The sequence below is a fragment of the Mesoplodon densirostris genome, chromosome 4, assembly GCF_025265405.1.
Source record: "Mesoplodon densirostris isolate mMesDen1 chromosome 4, mMesDen1 primary haplotype, whole genome shotgun sequence".
Classification (NCBI taxonomy): Eukaryota; Metazoa; Chordata; class Mammalia; order Artiodactyla; family Ziphiidae; genus Mesoplodon; species Mesoplodon densirostris.
The window spans coordinates 47,780,100-47,793,677 of NC_082664.1; the positions used below are offsets into that span (position 1 = coordinate 47,780,100).

The 13,578-nt window shown below is 48.7% G+C and overlaps 1 protein-coding gene across 6 annotated transcripts in view; it reads right to left on the bottom strand.

The window, feature by feature from the left end:
- Positions 1 to 13,578, bottom strand: part of SAMD4A (sterile alpha motif domain containing 4A) — a 236,841-nt gene that overhangs the window by 18,996 nt on the left and 204,267 nt on the right. For all 6 annotated transcript variants that reach the window (XM_060096190.1, XM_060096192.1, XM_060096187.1 and 3 more), the window contains 3 exons: positions 11,829 to 12,162; positions 9,504 to 9,589; positions 3,895 to 4,013 (listed from right to left, as the gene is read on the bottom strand). In XM_060096190.1, the coding sequence (XP_059952173.1) occupies positions 3,895 to 4,013; positions 9,504 to 9,589; positions 11,829 to 12,162 (539 nt within the window). The remainder of the gene's footprint in view (positions 1 to 3,894; positions 4,014 to 9,503; positions 9,590 to 11,828; positions 12,163 to 13,578) is intronic.

Here is a 13,578-nt window from a genome sequence, read left to right on the forward strand (position 1 = left end):
GAGCCCCACTAGGACGTAAGCTCCATGAGAAAAAGGATGGTGTCTGTCCTTATCAATCCTGCAGGTCCCTCCTGCCTGGATCAGCTCCTGGCAGTAAATGCAGGTGGAGTGAACGAATGAGTGAGTCTCTGGCATTATAATCACCTCTCCAAATGGGAGAGCTGACCCCATGTCTAGGGCTCTGACTCCAGGTGAAGAGGAGGGATATGAGAAGGAAGATGATGATGTTTGCAATCACTCTGGACCTAGGACACCGACTGTTCCCCACTCCTCAGGCCCTCCCCACAGAAAGACCCGGAGGTCCCAGGCTTCGCCTGGGTCCACGCAGGGAGGCGGCTGTGGACCCGTAGCATCGTGCTCGGACACCGTGCTCCCACTGGCCTGGTGAGCTCAGTGCTGAAGAACTCGTCCTCTCCAGCAGGCCTCAAGCTCTGGGAGGGTGCACAGCAGCCAGCAGGGTTTCAGGAACCAGCACATTCTTTCCAAGAAGAGTCAGCTTGAGTCATTCACCGATGTTTCAGTCAAAATGCTTTACCTCCGATGGCCACAAGATGGAATAGACTTGCTTTCCCAGCCACACAGGGGAGGTTTGTACCAAGCCTGTGTGGAGACTCCAGGAGACAGGGCTGACGTAGTTTAACCAGATGATGGGGAGGGGAGGTGCTGCCAAACAGTTATTTCCTGAGGGAGAAAGGGGTGTGTGTGTGTGTGTGTGTGTGTGTGTGTGTGTGTGTGTGTGTGTGTGTGTGTGTGTGTGTGTGTGTGTGTGTGTGTGTGTGTGTGTGTGTGTGTGTGTGTGTGTGTGTGTGTGTGTGTGTGTGTGCGCGCGCGCGCGTGTGTGTGGTGGGGTGGAGCATCTAAGTCATCAGCACAGTTGATCTCAGAAAGTGTCTCTTCCTTCGAATTCCTAAATTTCCTGGGGGTGGGGGGGGGAGCAGGGAAGAGAATGCCACGGTGAGCTGGTGGCAACTGATTTCTGGGCTATGTTTTTCCACTTCTAGGCTTTTGTGACCCAAAAGAATGGTTCCCGATTCCAGTCAGAGGCTCATGTACACGTGGTGAGAAGGACACTCACGGGTTCTAGGGCTCTTGGTTTATCTCATTCTTTCTCCCATTCTCCCCCTTTCTTCCTTCTTTTACTAAGGTTTAAAATGTTTGGTTTGAAAGAAGAAATTCGGGCCCAGAGGAGTCGAAGTAATCTCAAGGGATGGAATAGACCCCTCTGGAGTATGGACAACATGTGACAGGTGGACACAAGGATCAGGGGGCTGTTTTTTTGGGGGGGGGTTGTTTTTTAAACTATGAAAACTAGTCCTTTGGTTTTTGGAGTCAGAATTTTGGCCACCTGGTATGATGATTTAGTATTCTCCGAAGATTTTTCCTTATTTAGTGCAGACAGCTTTTTTGCTCATCTTCCTTTTTGGTTGGATTTTTTAAAAGTTATTTCATATGCAAAACAGAGCAGTCAGCGAGTGATGCTAAAATGATTTGTGCTTCCAGGCAGGCAAGACTATATTCTTAAGCAATATAATGTAGGCAGAGGATTCTGTAATGGGACATTTAGTCACGGGAGAAACGTGGACTCCTAAAGTTAGCATTCACAGAGCTGGTAGAGCCCAGAACAATTTGGGGATAGGCCGGATGGAGGGGAGAATTTGGTTAGGCCGTCGAATGACGGTGGATCTCACCATGGTGCCCTAAACTTGGTTATTACAAAGTCAGGCTTATTGAGGGTTGCCACTGCTGGTAACCAGAGTGAAAGCTTAAGTCACTTAAGATCACGAGGCTTAATGAAATAATCATTCTTTCTAGGGAGAGAACAAAGTGACAAACGTGAGTTTTCGTTTCTCATTCTCTAGCTCTGCCCATCTGTGTCTTTCTGTGCTTTCCTGAATCTAACCAACTGAGTTCATTTCCTTGAAATGCATGAAAAGACTGATAAAATAACATTAATAAGAACCAATTAATTTGGGATTTGTGGTAATTCAAGGAGGGCCTGGGCTGCAGTTACCTTTGTATTATGGGAAAAACAGGTCTTCAAAGCAAATTAATAGCATGAAAAGATCCCAGAGGTAATATTTATGAGAATGAGTTATTTTCTGGAGCTTCAGCAACTTCCAGTTGAACATCCATAATTGATGACTGAATTCATTCTGATCTAATCAATAAAAGGAGGACCAATCTGGCAAACCTTGGGTTAGCCCAATTCAAGCATCAGTTAATAATACTGTAGAGGAGTCAAGGTTAAGGGGAACAGTGATGTGGACCAAGGACAGAGCAGGGCAGACAGAAGCAGCGGATGGCACTTTGTGGGGGGGGAAGAGCAAAGAGCTTGAAAGCTCTGTTTTCATCTTCAACTTCTGAATTCCTTCCTCCCTTTGGAACTTGTCTCCCAAGCGCCTGGTGTTGCAAGAGGGGTCCGGATCTTCCTCCTCTTTCTTGGGGGTTTTGCTCGCCTTACGAGAAGAGGGAGAGCCTGGGAAGGGGGCAGCCCCAGGGAAGAAGGCTAAGGAGCAGGCCTCGCCTTTCATCTGGGCCCCCAGGAATCCTCAGGGTGCACAGGTGGTCCAGCCCAACCCTCCAGGGAGGCTTGGGGCCAAGGAGCTGGCAATAGAGTATTGTTTTGTCTGACTGTCTTTTCTGCACATCATCCGGGGACCAGGAGAGCTGCCCGGCAACCGCAGTGGTTAAGAGCACTGACTCTGGAGCTGACGCTGGCCTGCCTGGTCCAAATCCCGGATGCCATTGCCTCCCAACTCTTCTGTAAATTGGGGTTGATAATAGCACCTCTACCTCATATGGCTGTTGCAAGGATTAAATGTATTAATCTTCTTAAGTGCTTGGATACCCACTTGGCACAAAGTACATGCTAAATGTTTGTTTAATAAATAGCTGTGCTATATATGCTGGAATATGATAACACTTCAATTTTTACATTAATCTTCAATGAAGACTTTTCACAAATTCCAACTGGCCTTATCTCCCTGAAGTAATTTATAAAACAGTGATGTTTCAAGGCACACTTATGCAAATAAATGCCCAACATTTTAACACAGACAGAGCTTCCACATATGCACTGAGAAATGAACTCAGAACTTGCTAGGTGCAAGCGAAAAAAATGAGTATTTAATCTGCTCATGTTGAAAAAAGTAAAATAGAATGTTGATTTTTCAGCATATCTGCATCATCGGCATTCCCTTGTCTCCCCCAAACTCCCTGTCATTGTTCAAGGCTTCACTGTACCCCTCCCCGTGATTCCTCCCCCAGATTGTCACTGTAATTCACCTTTAATATGCAATTAGATTCCTCAATTTAAAACCAGATTAAGGTAATGGATTCTAAAGTACAACGAGGCTTATTTTTAACTGCATCCAAGAAGCTGAAGTACTATGAAAAATCAAGAATGGTACGGCTCCACTCTTAGATTGCAGCTCAGACCAAAATAGACTAGCACTGGGCTCTTCACCCTGCCACCAACTATAATTAGCTTGTCTGCAGCCAGAAGGGAGAAAAAATTACACTACCACTTAAGGTGCGGAGAGAACAACCCGTTTGTGTCCTTTCAGAGCCCCCTGTTGTGGATAAACCACCAGGTGTTTTGTGGGCATTCATTAAATCGTACCCACTCCCCACTCGATGCCCATCCAGACTAATACCGTCATTTTGACCATGTAAACTGAGTTGCCACAGATCACATTCAGCTCTTCCTCTGGGAATTCTTTCCCTCTACAGCTTTTTCCCAACCCCACCTGTTTAAGGAATGCGATCTGGACTTGTCATAGGGCGCCCTGATAAACAAGGAATGATGCCCTGTGTAGTCCTGCCCCTGGAACCTAAGCAGACAGTGAGGTACTGGAACCACCATGCAGTACAAAGACTGAAATCCCAACATACTTTCTTTGCTGTCGATATCCTGATATGTCTAGAAGGGTTTTCCGAGGGAAAGACCGAAAGAGCTTCTGCACCTGCTGTTTCCATGACAACAATCGTTTTTTCTGTGTCTCTGTAAATGCCTGCAAAACAAACAGGACTTTTTAATGGGTGACGCAGCCTGGCATTAGAGGGAGAAACACGCGATTAATCGGGGAAACATCGGAGTCCTGCAGCTGCCTTTTCTTCACCTTGTTTCCAACCTGCTCCAAACAGCAGTCAGTTTTATTTGGGCACTGCCTGTACTGAAAATTCAAGTTATTTGACATTGGAGGTGCCTGGTAAGGTACATGCATTAAGCTTTCTTTTTTTTTTTTTTTGTGGTACGTGGGCCTCCATGTCCCCTGCATTGGCAGGCGGACTCTCAACCACTGCACCGCCAGGGAAGCCCCGCATTAAGCTTTTGACAACCTCGATTTTGGTTGTATTTCTGGCAGATCCATACCCACTTTCCACTTTCCCCTGACTCCACTCTGGACTCTGTTTATTAACCAAGAATGAATTGCAAAATTGATTGTTGACTACTCGGGCTTTTACAGGCATTTTCAAAATCCATGGAAATGCTAAACCACTCCAAAAAATCAATCTGCTTGATGGTGTGTGTTCACCCTGGAGTGGTCTGTGGGGCTTCAGAAAAGGGAATGTACTCTTGGCGTGTCTGGCCTCTGCTGAGAAATCTCCAGTTAAAGGGCCCCATGCTCTACACAGCCCCAGTGCACCATTCCTCACCTAAATTTTGTCTAAGGTTTAGGAAAATGGGTAGATCTGATGCCTTCTCAAGTCTTTTCTAGTAAAATTGGTGTTTGGGGATGCTTTACCTACTACTGCTCCATACGTAATGCACTCTCACCTGTATCATGTGTCTTTGTGTGTACAGCCTATGTACTCATGCGAAGCCCAGGGAAGGACTTCACAGGGGCTATGAGACCCCAAGGCGGGGACTCTCAAATTCATGATATATTAGGATTCCCCCAGGATACTGTTAAAATGCAGATTTCTGAACCCCCTCTCCCCACCAGAGCCTGATTTCATAGATATGGAGAGGAGTCTAGGGGGTTTGTGTTTGCAGCAAGTGCCCTGGGAATTCTGCTGCAGATAGGCCATGGCCATGTAGTATTCTAGATGGTGAGGACCACACATGCAATATAGGAAACCCCTGTCAAGTGCCTAGAACTGTGGTCCACGCACTGTCATAAATCCACCGGATCTGACTGATTAGCAATAACAGTGATGGAGATACCATACCCAAGTAGTTCTGTCAATAAAGCATGAAATACTTTAAGCAGAAATAAATGAATACTTAGAGTAACAGACTATATGTCTGTTTCCCATAAAGGAAACAGATTCCTTAAACAGACAGAAAAAAATAACAGCTTTATTTTCTTCCAATGACATTTCATCTTTAAGGACCTGAATCCAGGAGAGTTATGTGAACAAAAGCAAGAAGACGTTAGTCATATTGTGGAAAAGCTACTGACGACTTGCAAACCCCTTCCTCCTGGCTGACCTTAGCCAGACGCCACTGAGCACAGTCATCAGGAAGGACTTCCCCAGCAGGCACTCAGTGCCCCGTTAGAGAAAAATGTGCTGACACGCCTTAAGGTGCATGGTGGAGGGTCTCACGGCTAAAAGGTGAGGATGTGGTTCTCCTCTGTGGTCCCTCTCATTTGCTGGTGATGCTCAGTGAGTGTCCAGCTATATAGGAATAGCTCCAAAAACTGCAAAAGGCAAGCATTTCTGCTAGACTAATAAAGGGATGGGTAGATTCTGCTTCTGACCAGCTTATTCAGTGAGGACACAAGATGCAGGTGCGCTGGTCAAGATGACTTGGGGAGGAGAGGAGAGTCCAGCCCAGTGGGTCAGTGGAAGCCTCTGGATGCAAATGGGCAGGGCTTGAATCCCTGCACATGTTTTTGTTTTGTTTTGTTTTGTTTTTGCAGCACGCGGGCCTCTCACTGTTGTGGCCTCTCCCATTGCGGAGCACAGGCTCCGGACGCGCAGGCTCAGCGGCCATGGCTCACGGGCCCAGCCACTCCACGGCATGTGGGATCCTCCCGGACCGGGGCACGAACCCGCGTCCCCTGCATCGGCAGGCGGACTCTCAACCATGGCGCCACCAGGGAAGCCCCCCCTGCACATCTTTATGCAAGTTACTCTACCTGAGACTCAGCTCCTTCTAAAACCTCAGGTTAATAATACATCATCAGGGCCTCCCTGGTGGCGCAAGTGGTTGAGAGTCCGCCTGCCGATGCAGGGGATACGGGTTCGTGCCCCGGTCTGGGAGGATCCCATATGCCGCGGAGCGGCTGGGCCCGTGAGCCATGGCCGCTGAGCCTGCGCGTCCGGAGCCTGCGCGTCCGGAGCCTGTGCTCCGCAACGGGGGAGGCCACAACAGTGAGAGGCCCGCATACCGCAAAAAAAAAAAAAAAAAAAAAAAAAAAAAAAAAATAATAATAATAATACATCATCAAAGGGATCTTATAAGGATTAAATGAAATTCACACACGAAGGGCACTTAGAATACTCAGAACATGCCTGGCTCTTCGTCATGGTTCACTGTGTGCTGCCCACAGACACTTGACTAGGTTTTTCGGTTGCATGGACCAGCCCTTTGGTGGCGGCATATGAATGTCCATCACATTCATAAGGTTTGGTATTTAACCACGGCCTTAAACTCCAACCAATGACTTCGAGGTCTCAAAACTACAACATTGAGCTGGTCTGGAGCCCACCTGAGTTTCCAAGTGACAAAGGAGTATATGGCTCACTTTACAGATGTGCATTCAAAGTGCTTCCAGGGACACTGGTTCATATGTGACATCTCCCATGGTGGCAAAGAGTACCCAAGAAGATGGAAATGTTTATGCCCCCCTCAGAGAGGTCAGCTCATCCACTCAGCCGCGGGGCAACAGGCTCACGTAGTTGGGGCTGCAGAAGGGAACGGGCCCCTTAGGAGTGCTGAGTGTGTGGCTGTTCCTCTCAGTCCTGGGAGCTGCAGCTGGGAGGCTTGGAGAGGAGCTAGACCGTGGCTGGTAATGAGTGATTTCTGAGAGCTGTGTGTGCCTGCAAATAGCACTCAGTTGTGGGAGCTCTGCTATCGGCTGGGATGCCAGCGCCTCACCTCAGCCCGCGCCAGGCAGCTCTGGGTTGCGCTGGCAGCAGCTTCCTCGGGGGCTGGAGGGGAAGGAAGACTCCACACTCCAGAATGCCCAGACACAGCTGGTCAGCCACTTCTGAGTTCTCTGTCCCTGTCAGGCCCAGACCCATATGTCTGTCTGGATGAAGATGTGTCCTACAGCTCTTGTGGCTGGATTACAAGGGTCATAAAGGGGGCAAGAGCTCGTCTTCCCAGAACCTTCTCAAGACGGCAAGGAGGCGAGAAGCCTGGGCTTATAATCCAGGAGACGAAGCGACTGGTCTCAGAAATAAGATTCAGAACTTTCCTGTCCTTTTACTCCTCTAGGGAGTTGGCTCCTTTGTCCCTGGGGAGGAAGGAAGGTGTCTCGGCAGTCAACACCCTCCCATCCACTGGCTAAAGAACAGCAAGATCGGGCTGTGAAAGGGAGCCCTGTGTCTCGGAGCCCCGGCGAGTCTTCAGCCCGGATGGAGGCTGTGCCTCGACAGGGCCTTGCAGGGAGGGTGGGTTCTGCATGCACAGAATAACCCGAGGCTGTGCAAAATTATTCAAACGTGTTTCCTCTACTCAAACTCAAATCATAAAAAGCCTCACACACCATTTTCCCTCCCGAAGCAGAGAGCAGGCCCCTCCATCCTGACACGAATGCAGGCAAGCAGACAGGGCACAAGCTCCTTTCTGCCCGTGACTCCTGTCAATGACGCACCCCCTCCACTGCAGTCAGGGGAGATGAGCCCACACGGGGCCACCCTGGCACCTGTCACTTGGAGCTCCAGGAAGGAAAAGGGGAAAGACACAGAAAGGAGAGCCAGGATGCCCAGGGAGGGCATGCACGACGGCAGGAAAGGGAGAAGCACCAGGCCACAGCGTCGGGGCTGGCGTGGACCAATTAGGAAGCTACTGCACCATCCAACGGAGGCAGCTGGAGGACTCGTTACTTTGTCTCCTGGGCTCAGTAGACTGGAGGCGAGGTGGGAGGGAACTTGTCCTCCAGTACCTTCAAGGCTCAGTGCTGAGCGTGGGTGTGGAAGAGGAAGCAGGGTTCCGGTTTGCTTTTCCAGAAATGTAAATGCTCCCCTGATCAGACCCCGCTGAAGCCTACTCCAAGCATCCTCCGCCCCTCCAAGCGCTGCTCCCTCTGCCTGACTGCTCTCTTCCGCTTCCTCACGGACCAAGACTTTCCCACTAAGATTCTGCTCGCCTTTCAGGTCTAGCTTGGATGGAGTGCCTCTGGGCTCTGGGTAGGTACCCGCCACACCTCCTGGGCTCCAGTTCCTCGGAGGTGGCCTTATTGTCATATGTGTGGTGACTTGTTTTCCTTTTGTCTCACCCACTCCCCTCCCACAGGAAGCTCCCTAGCCAGGGGCAGGACCTAGGTGCTTAATAAGTATCTACAGAATGAATGAGCTCTAAAATCCATCCCCTATTCTTGTCTTCTCTCCTTCCTATTGTTTTTTTGCTGGCCCAAATGAGAGCAGTGTCAGGATTGGACATTGAAAAGGGTGAGTGGGAGTTTGGGTGGAGGTTATCTAGAGATTGTCACACTGAGTGAAGTAAGTCAGAGAGAGAAAGACAAATATCGTATGTTATCACTTATATGTGGAATCTAAAAAAAATTGTACAGATGAACTTATTTATAAAACAGAAACAGAGTCACAGATGTAAAAAAAAAAACAAAACTTACGGTTACCAAGGGGGAAAGCGGGGTTGGGGGGAGGGATAAATTGGGAGATATTGGGACTGACATAGACACACTACTCTATATACAATAGATGACTAATAAGGACCTGCTGCATAGCACAGGGAACTCTACGCAATACTCTGTAATGACCTCTATGGGAAAAGAATCTAAAAAAGAGTGGATATATGTATATGTATAGCTGATTCACTTTGCTGTACACCTGAAACTAACACGACATTGTAAATCAACTATACCCCGATAAAAATTAAAAAAAAAATAAAAACAATTCTTATAAGAATCACAAGTCAAAATACAGCAGAATAACCACCAAACCACATACAACATACACACGGACACACATTATTTCTTCTGAACGCTCTCCTTTTCTCCCCGCCCTCCTCCAATTTTCCTGAGCTCAAACGGGAAATGTTTCCACACCCCCGGGGCTAGGTGGCAGGACTGTGGTCGGCCACCCCAGGCTTGGTCCCTCGGGCAGGCTTCTGGAGCCAGACATTTCTCTCAGGCATTTGCCCCCAAGTCAGAGCTCAGTCCAGGTGAATCTTTGGACCCCAGAGTAATACACAAGCTGCGTTTAGGTTTGAAGCCACCACAGCCAAGTTCTGCCAAGCTATTATTAGTGACCCCCCCAACTCAAACACAAGGTGTTGGAGACCCAAATGATCACACCACAGAAATTCTGAGAACCACTTTTAAGCAATGAGAAAAAGCAATTTCGTGAAACCTGTCACTACTCACCTCATGGATTAGACACTTGTCTATGAGCTGTAAATAGGAACTTATATTCTCCTCGTCGGGTCTGGAGACCAAGAGCTGTGTGCACACTGGGAATTAAGAAAAAAAAAAAAAAAGGAAGGTGAATTAGAGAAATGTACACCCATCCTGACCTCTGAGATCTGCCTCTGATTTCCTTTCAGGACCAATATTTTGAGAGGTATGTGTGACAGTGGCTTTATGTCACGTTCACAAAAAAGGCCAAGAGGCTCCTCATTCCACTGAAGTCAAAGGCTTGGTCACCACAGGGGCCCTTGCCTCCAGAAGCCCCTTTGGTTAATTCCACGCATACCATTCTATATTAAGCCTTCTGCAACCCTGCCCACTCTGGGAGAGGAAGAATGCAGCAGCATCGGAGCCCTGTCTTTGAAAGAAGTTCCTTTTGAGAGGGACTTCAAAGGCATTAAAGACCATCAGCCCTTATCAGAGAGCAAGAGCCATAATTTTATGAATGAGCCGCACATCTCATTTGGAGGAGTGAGGCTGGCACGTCTTTTAGGATGTCAGGTGTGTGGGCACGCACATGAGCAGGGAGCCTGCTACTCAATCACAGGAGGGTTATTTTCTCAAAGCGACACCCACATTGATACATGCACACCTACACACTCCAGGAAGTTCTCGTAGAGACAGAGCAGAGCCAGTCTGCAGGTGGAGGATACAACCCCCCGGACAGGTCATGGCCACGCTAGTGTAGCCCATTCTATTCTCATCCTAGAGGTCCTGATGCTCTGATTTTGATGGGAACGTTTAGAAGGCGAGGTGGAGATGGTTGGACAAAGACGTCAGTGAGAAGTAAAAATGCCTCGCCATGGAGCTTGAAACCGGGCATCAGGATTCCTTTCTCTCCCTAATCCTGCATAATGAATCTGTCATAGAATCCCATTTATACCATTTCACATAGATTTTCAGTATAGCATTGTTGGTAATAACAAAACATGGAAACCATCTCAGTGTCCATTGTGGCCCTGTTAAATTATGGTTTATGAACACAGGGGAATAGTACGCAGCCTTTAAAAAAGAATGAGGTGGTGCTTTTGTATTGCTAGAAATACTGAAAGCATATAATGTAAAAAAAAACAAGCTGCAGAGAAACATGTAAGCAAGACCTGTGTGTGTGTAAAAAGGATGCTCATGTGCTTGTATATGATTATAATGTTTCTGAAGGGATATTCTGCACCGTTTAGAGTGATTACCTCTGAGGACGAAGATGGCAGGGCCTGGGGTGGAGGTGGGCATATTTTTCACCTTTCACTATTTTGTTTAGCTTTGATTTTTTATGTAGAGCATGAATTAATTTTATAATTTACTTGAAAGTAGTTAAATTTTAAAAAGACACCATGTCAGAGGACTGCGAGTCCCCTGAGGGCAGAGCCCACATGGTCTTGTCACAGGGAACGGGGGTAACGTACCACACTCTCAGATAACCATGCCCACCTGTACCTCCACCCACGGGGCCATCTGCTCTAATCCACACAGCGAAGAGCCCACTTGGGGGTGAGGGAGAGTGAGAAGGTGGCGGGACCCACCCTGACCAGGAAGCTACTGGCATTTCAGCTCCAAGGGATGCTACAAACCACCTCCTCTGAGCCAGATTTCTACAGATTTCAGTCTTTTTAAGGACGTGTACTACACGGAGTATCTCACTGCACCTGTAAGATTCAGCTGTCCTTTTCGTTAGAATCCAGTTTTAAATGGTCTGAAATATTGCACAGTGGAAGAGAAAAAACTTGTTTCCCCTTCCCAAAGGAAAAGTACTGGTATTCACTACATTTTAAAAATAATCGAGATTTTTTGAGAAATACCCCATCAAGCACAAATTATTCTAGTGTCAGACAGGGTCAAGGATATGTGCATAAGGGCCGGGCACAGGGCAGTCACAGGCAGAAGGGGCGCTCTTACCCAAAGGACCATGTGGGAATTCTATGCTGCCTTACAGACACACACAGCGTGGATGTGGTACCTTCTGTGGCCCGTGGGAAGGCTGCCTTCAGCCTGAGCGTCCAAAGGCCCAATGAGTGCTCCGCTAGCAGGGCCCAGCAGGCCCTGGTCTGAGGAAGCGGGAGAGAAGGGAGCCAGGGGGAAGGAAGACGCCTTTGGGGATCAGAGAGCTTGGAATTCAGATCCAAATACCTTAACCTCTCCGGGCCGCACTTTCCTCGTCTGTAAAATGGGCTAATGACATGTACTCTGGTAGTTCGCCTAGCACCCTGGGGAAGGTCCTCGGGAACTGGGAGCTCTGGTCAGTGGTGTCGAGAAGAGGAAAGGGGAGGCGGGAGAATCGGGTCCTACCTTTCCCCATGACACGTGTGAACTGCCCAGGGAGATCCCCCTCTGGCAGGGGGGTGACAGCCAGCTCCCCGTCACAGCTGCTCAGCTGGTGCGGTTGGAGCCCGCCACTGGCCCCAGCCGAGGCAGTGGCCGTGGCTCCCGCGGCCGCGGCGCTGTCTTTGCAGTCGGGGCTCTGGCTCTCCGGGCCCATCAGCGAAGGAGGGTGTGAGGCCTGGGACTCCTGGCGGCGAGCCTCGGGGGTGGCGCTCGGGGAGCTGTAGGCTTTGATGGGAGTCAGGATCATTTGGTGCAGCTCCTGGAGGGGGATGCGCAGGTTGCCCCCCTCGATGATGTCCTGGATGGTCAGAGGGAGAAGACCTCCATGAGGGTCAGGAACTGGGTGACCCTCCTCCATGCCGCCCCGCCTCTTCTCCGAGCTGTTCCCACGCAGGGCTCGGGGCTGCTGACCCCTTCATTAGAATGTTCTTTGGAAGAGCAACCATTTAAAACTGAATCATTCTATTGTTAGCCCAGGTAGAAAACTTGGAAAATACATACAGGTATAGCGAGGAAAATATGATCACTTTAAAATCCCACTATCTAGTGATGATCACTAAAATGATTTTGGTACATTTCCTTCCCTGGCTTCCTCAATGCCTTTCTTTAAAATGCATTTATTTAGTTTACATTCACACACTTTAGAAGCTGTATAACAAAGTTATACAGGGTCACATGGTGGCTTCCTGACCTGCGTGTGATTTGTTTTAGATGAAGGAACACGCTAATTCACACCTTCATTCAGCGCATGATACAGGCAGCACAGGCAGTGGTTAAAAGCACAGACTCTAGGACAGATGCCTGCGTTTGAATTCTGACACTGCTGGGTGACCTTGGGTAAATGACTTAACCTCTTTGTACCTCAGTTTCCCTGTGGATAAAATGAAGGTTACAGTAGGACCTGCCTCATCAGGTGGTTGTGACGATGTTAATATTTGTAAAGCTGCAGGTTTCAGCGTTATGTGCTTCTTTGTTAAATCTATAAGTACGTTTTGGGTGCTCTGACCTGCTGTGCACTGGGCTAGGCATGGGGATACGGCGGGAAGGCCAGTAGGGTTCCCTCAGGGAGTTAACATCCTGCCATGAGATGAACATTCGTCATGCTAGAGACTAAGGCACACGGCAGGGCTGCTGGGAGGGGAAGCTCTGTGACGGGGTGACATTGGAGCAGGAACCCAGTTGAGCCTGAGCTGCAGGTTCCCGGGAAAGAGCGCTCCAGGCAGAGGGCACAGGCACTGAGGTGGGAGCCTGGAGTGTGTGAGGAACAGCAAGGAGGCTGGGGTAGAACGGGGTGGGGGAGGGGAGGGTGTGGAAAATGAGGTCCAAGGAGCCAAGGGGGCCTGAGTGTAGGAGTCAGCAGTCCGGGGCAGGGACGCAAGAATTTCTTCTACATGAGATGAGAGCTGTATATACTATACAGGCAGACCTTGGACATATTCCGGGTTTGGTTCCCAACTACCTCAATAAACCAGTTATCTCGATAAAACAAGTCACACAAATTTTTTTTGTTTTCTCTTGTATATAAACGTTATGTTTACACTACACTATAGTCTATTAAATATTCGATAGCATTATGTCTAAAAAAGACAACGTACATACCTTAATTAAAAAATACTTATTGGGGCTTCCCTGGTGGCACAGTGGTTAGGAATCTGCCTGCCAATGCAGGGGACGGGTTCGAGCCCTGGTCCAGGAAGATCCCACATGCCGTGGA